The 14,523-nt window shown below is 38.4% G+C and overlaps 1 protein-coding gene across 1 annotated transcript in view; it reads right to left on the reverse strand.

The window, feature by feature from the left end:
- The window catches only part of Tango1 (transport and golgi organization 1), a 75,700-nt gene extending 61,177 nt beyond the window's left edge, over positions 1-14,523 (reverse strand). The window contains exons 1-4 of the mRNA XM_083137590.1: positions 14,332-14,523; positions 8,531-8,664; positions 5,331-5,610; positions 2,567-4,405 (exon numbers count right to left, since the gene is read on the reverse strand). Coding sequence (XP_082993716.1) covers positions 2,567-4,405; positions 5,331-5,610; positions 8,531-8,664; positions 14,332-14,449 — 2,371 coding nt within the window. The 5' untranslated portion in view covers positions 14,450-14,523. The remainder of the gene's footprint in view (positions 1-2,566; positions 4,406-5,330; positions 5,611-8,530; positions 8,665-14,331) is intronic.

Raw genomic sequence — 14,523 nt, forward strand, 5'->3', positions numbered from 1 at the left:
ACACACGAAATTCTTTTTTATCCATTTTTTCACAATAACAAAAGCTGCTTCACTCACAATGCTATATCTCACGAACTAATTATCCGGCAGCTGTGAAATTTATACACGTATATTTTGAAGGTTAGTACTAAGTAAAAATCACATGGATTTAATTCTAGTAACGCCATCTATGAGTCAGCCTACGAACTTTTCAGCCCACCCGATATATATAATATACATACTCACATACATATATAGTGTGTGCGCGCGTGCGCAATTTGTAATTAATTAATACATTTACAAGGGAGGTCTAAGTCTCCCCCTCCGATTTCCATGAAACTTGCAGGGCCCAAATGAAGAAATACGTGTTTTTTTGTTTCGGCAAAAAAATTGTTCTAGGGGGCAACCACCTCTCAAATGTCAAGATGAGGACAAATTGAAGTGGGGATCTGACCCCTGTGTTCCCTCCGATTTCCATGAAACGTGGCAGGTGTATAGTAGGGATGGTCAGATCCGGATCCTAGCGGATCCGAAATCCAGATCTTTATTTTGATTTGTAGAACTGTAACTGTAGAACAATTGTATAATTTTTGTACAACATTTCTATCTTGTTATATGTGTTAAAGGTTTCATCCTGGAATGGAATTTCTCACATTTATGTGTGTTTTCATCCCCCCCCCCCAAATGTCAAGATGAGGAGAAATTGAAGTGGGGATCTGACCCCGAAACCACGTAAATATGGCATAGGAAGAAACAAGGGGCATACGGACTCTCTATACACCTGTCAAATTTCATGAGAATCGGAGGGGGACACAGGGGTCAGATCATCCTCACGTCAATTTGTCCTCATCGTGACATTTGAGGCGGGTTTTGCCCCCTAAAACAGTTTTTTTAGCCGAAACAAAAAAAAAACACGTATTTCTTCATTGGGCCCCTCTATACACCTGCCAAGTTTCATGAAAATCGGAGGGGGACACAGGGGTCAGATCCTTACTTCAATTTGTCCTCATCTTGACATTTAAGGGGGTTTTGCCCCCTAAAGCAGTTTTTTAGCTGAAACAAAAAGCACGTATTTCTTCATTTGGGCCCGTTTATACACACACCTGCCAAGTATCATGGAAATTGGAGGGGGACACAGGGGTCAGATCCTTACTTCAATTTGTCCTCATCTTGACATTTGAGGGGGTTTTCCCCCTTAAAACTGTTTTTTTAGCTGAAACAAAAAAAAACACGTATTTCTTCCATTGGGCCCCACTATACACCTGCCAAGTATCATGGAAATCGGAGAGGGACACAGGGGTCAGATCCTCACTTCAATTTGTCTTCATCTTGACATTTGAGGGGGTTTTGCCCCTTAAAACAGTTTTTTAGCTGAAACAAAAAAACACGTAATTCTGCCTTTGGGCCCCACTATACACCTGCTAAGTTTCATGGAAATCGGAGGGGGATACTTAGATAACCTCCCTTGTAATTATTTAACACTGCATATATTATAATGATTTATTTTAATTTGTAGAACTGTAACTGTAGAACAATTGTACAATTTTTGTATAACATTTCTATCTTGTTATATGTGTTAAAGGTTTCATCCTGGAATGGAATGTCTCACATTTATGTGTGTTTTCATTTCCAATACATTCGAATGAATACATATTCGTTTCAATGGCATTTACAAAATCACCTCTGACGTGTGTGCACGAGTGTGTTAGCCGATGCGTAGCAAAGTATTTTAGGAACAACACTTGAAAAAAATTCTTGTAGGACTAACGAAAAATTTCTTTGTAATAGAAGATCATAATACCTTTTAAGTTGTGGTAATATTATAATGGGATTCAGGTACGAAACTCTCGGATCCGGATCCGGAACTTTTGGATCCGGATCCAGATCCGAAACTTTCAGACCCGGATCCGGAACTCTCGGATCCGGATCCAGATCCGAAACTTTCAGACCCGGATCTCTTGGATCCGGATCCAGATCCGTAACTTTTGGATCCGGATCCAGATCCGAAACTTTCAGATCCGGATCCAGATCCAGATCCGTAACTTTTGGATCCGGATCCGAACGGATCCGGATTTTTCGGATCCGGATCCGTTTGGCCATCCCTAATATGGAGTGTGTAAATGCCTTAATGGAAGCAATCTTGTGTTGCTAACTGCTGCTTTGAGGGTCCTGAATGTGCTTCATGTAGTCATGGAAAAGTTTGTTTCGAAGGGGTTTTTCTTACAAAAAATAAAGGAATGAGCAAAACCATGTATAAAAGTTTAAAGGCTATTTCCCACGATTTTTCACTTTGCTTGTTTACACAAGATGATATTGTCCTCTTGGTCCACTTAGGTGACTCGTTGAATAGGTATGTCATTCACTCTTGATCGGCATAGCAACCGCTTTACAACCTACGATTTCTTGCACCTGAATTATATTGCGCATTATATACGAGATATAATGGTTTGTCACTTTTATCCATCAAAAACCAGGGTACGCATTATACATGGGTAAATATACTATTTATTTTCTATAATGTATATATAACCTGCATTTTAAAGTTCTCTATGAAATGTACTGCTGTTAAGAAACAATAGTGACTCACCTGCTTCATCGTTCAGTGTAGCTGCACTTGTGGCATCAGAAGTTTCTGCTTCAGATGAATCTGCCCTCCCTTCACTCTCTGTTGAAGCAGCATATTGAATCGTAACGGTCTCAGCGAGAGCTGCTGATTCGGTGAATGGTTCTTCCTGCAATGGAGTTGCTGGAGAACCATCAGCAAGCAATTCGGAGGAAGTTTCACGCAATACTTCAACAAGCTCCTCAATCAATGGTTGAGAATTTTCTAAAGCTTCACCTGAGGTTTCGTCATTCTCTGAGCCTTTCCCATCATTGTCTTCGCTTGAAGACTGAGTTCCTTGAGAAGAAATGCCTTCAGGGGGATTAGACTGGTCGATATTGGTTCCCGAGCCTGGTTCAGTACTCGTGGAGCTTTCTTCTACATCTGGTACACTACTTTGTGGTGGTTCCGTTACTGGCAGCTCGACACTGGCACTTTCGGTAAGTGATTCAGCAGTAGTTTCCTGAATCTCCACACCCTTAGCTTGTTCAACACCTCCTTCCACCGTGCTCTCTGTAGAAGCTTCAGGATCAGTCCCAGTGGGTGCAGCCTGCTCTGATGACGTACTCTCAGAGGGGCCACCTAATCCTTCTGCACTGCTAGGCTCGTCATCTTTCTGCTCGGAATACCCAGAACTTGGCCACAAACTCCAACTATTCGAGCCGGTCGATTTCACTGAATCCTGAGACTCGGTTGCTGTATTTTGAACCACTTTCTCTGGCGGTGGAGCTTGAGAAATCTCTCCGCTGACAGGTTCCTCCGTGCTTGATTCTTGCCTCTCTTCTACTCCGCCATGCAGAGTTTCCGAAGAGACTTGACTAGACTTGTCTTCTTGCTCCGCTGCTGTTGGACCTAGACTCTGCTCAGTTACATCCTCTGTGACTGCAGGAGATTCGGTGGTACCGCCGGAACTTGGCCACGGTATGGTGAAGCCAAAGAAGCCTGACGAATCACTCTCCTCGTTCTCTGCTTCCTTGATTGCCTCCCCTTTGGGTATCTGCATCTTCTGTTCCTCTGGCACATCCTCCATCAGCTTTCTGGTTATGTGGAGCTCAGCAGATCCTTCAAGTTCCTCCTCTGAACCATTACCAGCTGCATCCGGAAGCATCTGACCAACGTTGTCAGGTTCCATGCTTGAATTATTTACCTCTTCACTACTTTCATGATTCTTAGTTTCACCATGCGATGGTCCTGGGACTGTAGGAGGTGTTTCATCTTCACGGATCTCTTCAGTGGAACTATCACTCAGACCCACACTTTCACGACTATCTTCCTGATTCTCCATAGGCTTCTTGAGCTCCGGTTCTTCTGACGATGTCTCAGGAGGATGTGTAATCTCCTCTAAACCGCTGTCAACCTCAACAAAAGAATCTTCTTCATCCTCATCACTTTCATCCTCCTCCTCTTCATCATCATCTTCCTCATCATCGTCCCTCGCATCCTCTGCTTTGTTATCTGGATGGTCATTCTCGTCTAGCCCTAGAATATCAGAAATAGATGCCAAATCGTCACTAATAGAGGAGCCGTGATAGATACCGGAATCGTAACCAGAGGGTTTGCCATTCTCGAGATTGTTCTTAGGAGCTTCGTCTGACAATCTGGCAGTTTCTGTCTCTTGCGCAGCTGGTTCACTCGCACTAGGTTCAACTGGGGAGTGGTCAGCAGCCGGTTGGGATCGCTGGTTATCAATACTCGGTGACACTGCCATGTCCTCGGGTCTCAACGGATCTTCATTGTAGATTGTGGTGCCGTCAACAACTTCGAAAGAGGGTGTGGATGCCAGGGCAGGGTGTGCAGCATCCTCATCCCTCGGTTCAGCATCCACTGCAACAAACAGAAAGGAATGATGACTGTCATGAGTAGATCTAGGATTTTTAGGTTCTAAAAAGTGTGGTTTTAAGTTCCTAATATAGGCTCTAAATATCCTAAAGTAGGTTCAAAAGAACTTAAAATGGTTCAAAATTTCTGAAAAATAATAATTAGGTACAATCACTAAAAACAAAATTTCAAAAGAACTGTAAGAAACTTGAATAGGTATATGTAACAACCAAATGTTCATTTATATTCGTCAATTTGCCAATTATCCACAAATTATTCCAATACCGTACTTGTGCTGTTAGCAAAAGTTACTTGTTGATATGAAGAATGGATTAGGTGTGTACAATTTGCTGTAACAATCTTTCTACTGTTATCCACAGTCAAACTCCAGGTTTTATCTGCGAGTATCATTTTATATGCTGAAAATGTTATTCCGACAGAAACATAGTCGGTGGTGCACATTTGAATGCCGAAATGTTACTTTCCAAGGCGTGAGTGCCACAAAGCACTGAACTGACACGAAAGCGAACAAGACCACTTTGGATCAAGCAAGTAACAGTGGCGCCAGATACTTTGCTTTGCTTAGAGCTTCAAAAAAACATGAAGGACTTGGAGGTAGGGAAATCGACACAGTGTATGTTTCAAACACATTAGTCGTTGATTTATTTCATCACCAAACAGATCAAATGCCTCTGTGGGATATAAATATCCTGTAAAACCTTATAAAAATACATAAAGAACTAAAAAAAAAGTTTTATTTATGTGCATGAACCTACAGTAGGTTCTAACAAGCAAAATAGGTTATTTGAAGCATTACAAAACTTCAACAGTTGTTGAGTTTTTTAATAAAATGCTGATGCAACTTGTTATTTATTTACGGCAAGCACTTTGGAAAAGTCATGCAGCTCTGTATTGCAACCTACTGACTCACCTGGGTTCACAACTGGCTTCATTATCCTGTCGATCTCCATGTCCTCTGCTCCCACGTAGGCTGGCTCGCTGACAAGCGACTTGATCCTGTCACTGTCATCTCCCAATCCACCATCGTTCCCATCCACTGAACTTCCTTCCTGCTTCTGCGATGGGACTTCAGTGTGTGCCTCGTCAGATGTAGAGTTGCCTTCAGTCGGAAGGGTAAAATTCAGATCTTTCTTCAGAATCTTCAATTCCCTTACAAAATTCTTAGGTACATAACCTCTTTTGCCACGAATCTGAAAATCAAATATAATACATTATGCTTGACGAATTTTAAAAGAGAGAGAGATTGAGCGAGCTTGCGTGTGTGTTGCCATATGACACAGAGCACATCATGCACTTTCCTTATCAACTTTTAGCTCATTGACATGCATCAGGGTATCGAAAACAGAATTTGACTACTCTGTAAGCGTGCAATCCTAAGGCCACCTTTCACAGTGCTACTGCTATCTATGTGTTACATCCAAACTAGGAATGGGGCAGATTAATCGGTTCTCTATCACAATCAGCTGATATAGGTATCGGTAAAATTACCAATTTATTTTACCAATCCGATATATCTATTAAATAGAAATGGAGGTGTATAGGGGGGTGCGGAGTTAGGGCCCCACACTTTCTCTATTACAGTCGAAAGTGGAGGTGATGTGATAAGCACCATGCCCTGGCTGCCTTTAGCCCCCAGTTCCCTCCAGGTACCCACTTTGGTATGACTTGAGATGACTGAACTCCTCTCAGATTTTCTTCACATTTGACATACTCACTAATTGAGGCCTCCTAATCACGAATCTGAAGTTAAAATTTGTCGGAAACGTCTAGAAATTGTGAACCATTGGCGCTAGCCCCACGAACCATTGGCACGTGGTTAGGTTAGTTTCGGTTAAGTTAGGCAAAGTTAAGTTAGTTAAAATTTGGTGTCGTGCTAGTATCAGGAATATATATATATATTTTCCTTTTGAAACAAAAAATTTCGTGAAAATCGATGGTTTCCATTCCAAAAACTAACGCCTTATTTTCGCTTATTTTGCAATTTCTAGACGTTTCCGACAAATTTTAACTCCAGATTCGTGATTAGGAGGCCTGAATTAGTTAGTATGCCAAATATGAAGAAAATCGGAGAGGGGTCCGGTCATCTCAAGTCGTCCCCCCACTTTATTCGACGCAGTTGGGTGCCGGAGTCGCTTCAACAGGTGAAAAAAAAATCCCTGTTCTCCTCCACTGGGTCTCTCACATGGTAATCAGATGCCCTAACGACTGAGCTACCATGGCTCTCATTTCAATAAGTCTCGCAATAGTTACAAATTCACTTATGTGTATTTATTAGGGATGGGACGATATGAAATTTTGGCCGATACCGACAAAGTACCGATATAAAATTTACCGATACCGATAACCAATATTCTACCGATCCGATATAAAATTAGAAATGGCCCCGGAAGAACCTGAAAGGTTCATTGACCTTAAAAAAATGTGTTTCAAAGTGACTGCAGTGCAAGAGAAATTGCATATTTAGACATTTACTTTTTAAAAAAGTAGGGCATGGAGATCATCCATAAAAATTACAACAAAAATGGCAGAATTTTGCACTAAACTATCAGATATTTATCGATATATCGGATCGGTAAAATAATTGGTAATTTTACCGATACACCGATATGCCTATATCGGCCGATACCGATAGAGTACCGATTAATCGGTCCCATCCCTAGTATTTATTATACTCTATTTATTGCCAACTTTGAACAATGTTTATGCAATACCAAAGACTAGGAGGGGTGCAACTTTCAATATTAAAATTCATTGCGTACTTCAAAAATTAATTTAAGCAGAGTACAAAAGTGTCACATCAAAAAACTGGTATCTTACAAATATACTACTTAATAAAAATATGAGCTGAGCTCTTCGGTCCTTCTCAGCATTAGGTGTGTTAAAAGAAACACAAATATCAATATGTACATTTTTCATCAAAAAAAATATCTACGAACTACATTTCCTGTGTGCGCCTAATTTAAAGGACATATATCAATGTTCTTCTTAAAGGTTCGCATAACCACTTTTTGTAGATGCAAAATAATATAATGCAATCATTATTAGTGGATTTTATTTTTTCTTGTGACACTTCATCCTAGTTTCCCATGACTTTTTCAAGCTTAGAGCAAGATATAAACCCACACACAACCTCACATGGCTAGTCACTTTACACTTCAACGGGGTTAGGTGGAAGAATAGCCACAGGTTGAACCTCACCCTTCAATAAAGAAAATTTGAATTTGAATATAGTAAACTGCACGAAGACATGAAATAATAAATTGAGGTAACAGTGTGTGATTAGCAATAAATAAATTTGATAAATTTCTCGTATCGGATAAACTGATTTCTTCAAATTTACATGAGAAATTACTTACCGAATGTAGTTTCTTTATAGTTGTGGAAGTTCGGGGAAGTGTTTTCTCGCATCGTTCATTGAATTTTGCCGGTAAATCATCTAGTTTTCGATATAAATGTGTGACCGAAGCACGAAAGCTCTTGCATCAATTTACTTCCAGGTGGATGTAGCCTGTGTGTGATGACATAATCCTGGTCAGTGTTTCCAAACACGGGTTTTTGTAACTAAAAAAGGTACATTTCCGCAAATGGTTTGTGGGGCTATGTGTCAATGATTCGTGGGGCTATGTGTCAATGGTTCATGGGGCTATGCATATTTTTGTCGAAACAAATTTTTAACTATTGTAACCTATATGTGACCCTACCTAACCTAACCTTACAGGAAATGGTTCGTGGGGCCATGTATGAATGGTTCATGGTTTGATGGTTATGCATCAATGGTTTGTGGGGGCTATGTAGGTATTTTTGGGTGCAGTGGGGTGGAAACACTGCATGCCAAGTATGGTAGTGAAACTGTGACCGCCATTTTGCGTGTTACCAAAGGCAAAAAAGAAACGAAGAAAACTTACTCGATATGTTGCAGATAGAGCTTATTTCCGTGAAATAATCGAAATGCCACCTTCAGCAATGTTTCTCCATGCAGAATACGTAAGTACGAATATTCATATTAAATGAACTAGCAAATTTCAGCAGTTTGTCCGATACGAGAAATTTACCAGAAATTTGAACAATATGGTTTACGATAATATATATATATATATATTTTTTACTTACCTCTGCCCCCCAAAGGTCCTTATTGTTCCCAGCAGATTTGCTGTAAATTTTCACATCAACATTTGGAGGGAAGGATAAAATGTCAGGATCATTGCTGTTGTAAAGCAGCAGTGTTTTACCAACAGAAACAGGTTCTGTAATAAAGAGAAACCAAACATTATGACATTAAAATATGCAGTAATAATGCCAGAAAAAATGAATTGGGAAAACTAGAGAGAACAGGAAGGAGAAATATTTTATGGCAACTGGAGTCATTTTTACTAGATGTCACAGAAAAATATGTACTAATTTAACTATTGCTACTTGTTTGGGTATGATTTTACAATACCGGACCCTTCTCCAATTTCGTCCATATTTCGCATACTCACTAATTTAGGGCTCCTAATCACAAATCTGCAGTTAAAATTTGGCGCTCTCTTGTGGAACTTTCAAAATAACGTGTAGAAGGTTGTGATTTTACAATACCAAAAAAGGCATAATTTCGTTAATAATTCTAATACTCACTAATTATGTATCTGCAGTTAAGATTTGGTGGTCACGTGTAGAAATTGTAAATAAACGTGCAGAAGTTGTAAAATTACGTTGTCATTTACCACGATTTTCAATACATCAACAACCATTGGAAACCATGTTTGCTCATATGAACAAGTGATGTTCGAAATTTGTGAGTTGTTGGTGTGAGGAAGATGGCATCTTTGAGGGTAGGAAATGAAGTCATTTTGTAAGTTTTGCTTTGAAAAAAAGCTATTTTTAGTCACTTTCATTTGGGTACATATTAATAATACGGGGGGGGGGGGGGGTATTCGTTCATATTTCATATACTCAATAATTTAGGACACTTAATGACGATTGTGTAGTTAAAATTTGTTGCTCAAGTGCTACAAAACTGACATTTTTTGACGGTGCCTGGTCGGAATTAGCCTTCAACCCCTAGAACGATGCACGGGTAGCTCCACGAACCATGCACGGTAAGGTTAGGCAAACATAGTTAAAATTTGGGGTCGTAGTAATATCACGAATATATATTTCGTTCTTCAAGTATTCAAAATGCAAAATCTTGCGATAAATAATGAGCAATCGTGCAATGCCGGTTGCGATCACGGAACCCCTTTTTTTGGCAAATTTAACATGTGAGCGACCAATTTTAACTTCAGATTCATGATTAGGAGCCCTAAATTAGTGAGTATGCAAAATATGAACGAAATTGGAGAAGGGTGCAGTATTGTAAAATCGTTCCCTTGTTTGCTGTAAACAAACCTATATGGCAGAGTGGTTAGCACAGTACACTATCATGCAAGAGATTCTGGGTTCAAATTACAACCTGGGCATGGGCATTCTTTGTAAGTTTCCCTTCATCAGTTTCATCATGTCATCACTCATCCTCCTCTTTGCAAATGGAAAAAAAAGTGACGGAAAGTGAAGTGAAACAAAACAAAATCAATTATTTGCTGGGGGGATGGGGATAAATCTATAAAATAATTAAAATTGGCTTCCCAAACTAAGGAGCAAGTGCAAAGAATGACAGAAGGATGAGTAGAAAGAGTATGTCTTTTCTACATAGCCACCACTCAATGTTACACATTTTCCCCACCGTTGCAAGCACTTGCGAATACCATCCTTGTAAAATGCTGGAGGACAGAGGATTGTCACACAAAATTTGAAACTTGGTTAAAGTAAGGAGCACTGTTTGGATTTCAAATACAAGTTATTTATGTATTACTAAGTATCATAGACTAGTGGGAATTAATGTAGAAGTAAATCGGAATATTAGCATAATGCATTTAGGGACTTTGTTTTAATGCTAACATTAACTAATTTAACTACGAAACCACATATCAAACAAAGTCTTAAGTAATCGCTAAAACTCTGCAGCATATGTTAACAGAAGTAAATTGAAATCGAACCATGTTAAGATTGTGTTAAGATTGGATTCGTAGCATGATGAAATCGCAATAAAACCAGAGGAACTTGGGCCCACTCATTTGCTATTCTATTAAAGTATATTTTCTTTATTGCTATTACAGCCACATAATAATTTCTTAACTAGTTGTCACATTGCCTTGCATTTATTATTAGTGGTTTTTATAATGTTTCCACTTAGCTTCCTAAATCACTCGTTTGTAAGTTAGCCTATTCTATATGTAGCAAAATATGCTTCAGTTTTTAGGGACATCCCAGCTGCGATTTCTTCTTTCACTTTCTTATTCAAGACTCAACATTCTAACTAGATATTTTCATTTGTTTTGGTATCCATTGTTTTGCTTTAGTGTTATATGTTTAATCTCATTTCTCAAAGTAATAAGAAAATGTGTTAAGAAAGGTGTCAATGGCAGTATGCACATTGTAAACTATGTCCTTTACCTTATATCTATTTGTGTTACTTAGTGTCACTTTTCGGAACTTTTGGCTAATTGCCAAATGAGTGGCGACATGACAAAATTTGATGAAGGGGCAGACCTGGGGGGAACTTCAGTGGTGACATCAGAAGTTGACCACTTAATACACTCAGTAACCGAGGGAATATCCTTCTGTTTAAATACGAAAATTTGTATTCATCATAATGATCAATATTATTAATTTTGTTAAGTGCTAGAGAAAATATTTTTGCATTGTAATCTGACAGTAAGCATCCATATGTCATCCAAGGACCACATCAGGCACACATCCCAATAAAATTTTTCGTGATTGAATTTCAGTAATACAAATAAAATTCATTGACCAAAGTGTAAATGAAAGTCCTTAGTCAAACTACAGTTGTTAGTGGTTTTCATGTGCTAGTGAAAACATTGCAATGTAAGCACTCCATGAAGCATAACATGACGGCTAATGTACGTGTGTCTGCAAGGGTGTACCCAGGGGGTCCAGACCCCCCCCCCCCTTTCCCTTCCTTCTTTTTGAAAATCTAGGTAGATTCAGCATATATTCCAATGAGACACTTCATGTGGCAGTCATACAAAATTCTTTCTTGTGTGCACTGTTTGTGGATTCTGAAAATAACATCCACTAAAAGTTTTTTTTAGTTTCAGACTGGTTGGTGATTTATCAGCTGAAAATCTGACTTCAGTGAGAAACTGTTCTGGTACAGAAAGTGAAGTTTGTGTTTAATTTAGAAATAATACATGCAGAGGTGGAATACTAAAAACAAATATATTGCATTATGGGTAACGATTAGATAAGCCAGAGATGGATTTCTTCAAATTTACAGGAGAAAAGACGAGAAAGTACTCATGGAACTGCGATCTTGTGGACTTTCTAAAGCCGGGGAAATAGTTTTTCGAATCGTGCAACTTATTCGGTCTGTAAGTAAAGTATTTTTCGTCATTCATGCATCTCCGTTGCACGATAGCGCGTGCCACCATCGCCGTCGACTACGTGAATTGAATGTTCTGTGCGTTCAGTTATGTAACCCCCTGTCAGTGTAGCAACCAAGCGGTAGTTTGACAAGATGTAATTTTTTTGTTGAAATTTATTTTTCTAAATTTTCTTAACCTCACTGAACCTAACCTTACGTGAATGGTTTGTGGAACAATTTTTGAATAAAAACGTTTTGTGAATAGCTTGTGCGGCATTTATAGGTTCATAGCATGCAATACATTTAAGTGTAGTGAAAGTTAATTTCTTGTTGTTGTTGAAATTTATTTTTCTAAATTTTCCTAACCTTAACATTCCGTGAATGGTTTGTGGAACAATTTTCGACTCAAAACGTTTTGTGAATAGCTTGTGCAGCATTTATAGCTGACAATACTGCATATCAGCTGACGACAGACAACGTGAGTCAAGATTTGGACGCCAAATTAGCAACGACAAATAAAGAATTATAATGTTAAAAATAACGTGTTTTTCATGGGAAAAAAAAGTGATCCCCAGGTTGAAAAATGTTCTGCTATGCATATGAGGTAAGTAGAAATGATTTTTATTTGAAAAAAAAAGCTGAATGTGTCTCCGACTTATCTAACTGGTACCGCATTATGTACCAGACGGTAAAAAAAAAAAACTATTGCCGTTGTGTGAAACTCAACTTTTAGAATAACATGATTCATTTCATGTTTATTTGAAATTTCGGTACTACTTTACTATACCTGAGACACCTGGAAATGATTCCTTTCGCACTTTTTTACATTGCTAACGTACTATTCTGCATTCCGGAACACTTATTTAGGTGAAATAATGGAATTCGTAACGAAAAAATAATGTATATTTCTTACATTTACAAGTACTTACTGTTCTTGTTTATTTCCACACACAACATGGCGGTAGCTTACCGTTGATCACAATAGCGCGTCGGAAATAATTTTTTTAACATTAAAAACAGTTTAGGAATTTTAAATTGACTTTTTTACTTACGAGGTATGCCTACTAGGTTAGGTTAGGCCTGTTAGGTTAGGTTCCATTAGCACTCCTTTCGTTCAATTTAGCATATACGGACAACATCGGCTTGTAGCAGCAGCAATATCGCGTATTGTGCTCTCGTAAAAAGCAAATGGCGTGAGCAGAAATAGCACGTTGGAGAGAGATTTTCGTATAAAACCACATGGATTCACATTAAAATGGACCAAAACTACATTCCGGAACATCAACAACACTCCAGAAAATGAATTCCGTAAGTACTTTCTCCTGTAAATTTGAAGGAATCCGTTTCAGGTATAGTAAAGTGTTACCGAAATTTCTTCAAACTTGTCAGTTAAGTGGAGCTGTCTGAGTGAACCATTCCAAGCACTTCTACCTGCTGTTGAAAAGGTTTTCGGTTTTCCTGTACAGTTGTCAAAAGTATTTAGGGAAATTTCAGATGAACAGTTCAGCAAAATATTTGAAAATGCTTCTGAAAAGTGTCAACAGACGTGTGTGTGTGTATACAATAAAGAGAGAACAAACGCACTTTTGCTCCAGATTTCACAGTTGACATGTACATTCTGTAGATGCAATACTAATAATTCAAAGATACAGTCCCATCAATCTCTCATATCTTTATGAATATGACAAGAGCAATAGGCTATTACTCACTCTTTTGACACGTAAAGTTTGTAAAAGTTTCTCTTTTTTCAAGTGCAGATTTCTTAAACTGATTAGTTTGGCATTCTGCACTATATGAATCTTTAGTAATTCTTGCAATACATTTGCTTGTTCTGTATATTCACAACTGAAATCACAAATTCATAATTCATGTGAATTATAAACCATAAAAGAATAATATAAAGGCTGGGAGATTTTACACGGGCATATGCATATCTATGCACACACACACACACATACATTAACTACAGTGCTATGCTTCGTGCAATGCTCAACCTCAAACAAAGCATTAGTGCTGGTTGAATTTTATACTTGTACATGAGAAACACTGATAACTGCAGTTACACTAAGTGGCTGTACTTACGCATTGGTTATGAAAAATTTCACTTTTATTCACGACATTCAATCACAAACCTTTCTTGGGATTAGAATGTGGGCTTCATGTCTTTGCATGGTATATGGACGTGTGTGTATATAATGAATTTATTTCTCTATTTCAACTTAGAAGCGTTACTAAAATATTTATTCTGCTCTTATCAACTTATAGTACGACTTTTCTCCTCGCATTTTCAAACCAATCATTAGGGTTACATTTCACACACTTGGTAAACATGAAAGATGTGAAAATTTCACCTCAACACACTGGTCATTTGAGATGTAAATGTCAGGGCGGGTAGAATGATCTAAATTTTATTGACAATTGTGTAAAAATTGGTAACCTATATTTACACCGGCTCTTTGCCAAAAAAAATGTATTCATATGCTACTGTACGACTGAAACTTCCACGTACCTTTACATGCTTCATCTCCGCACAGTCTTTTATCCGATATTTTTCCATGGATGTTATATACCAGATTGAAGAAAATAAATATCAAGAAAAGGAATTCCGAGAACCACACAAACTTCATTTTTCCTGCATTCTACACGTCGACGACAAACCACAACACTTACACTCACTGCCCCACCACTGCACTCGAACCAC

Source organism: Lepisma saccharinum, chromosome 16, assembly GCF_977018435.1.
Source record: "Lepisma saccharinum chromosome 16, izLepSacc3.1, whole genome shotgun sequence".
Lineage (NCBI taxonomy): Eukaryota > Metazoa > Arthropoda > Insecta > Zygentoma > Lepismatidae > Lepisma > Lepisma saccharinum.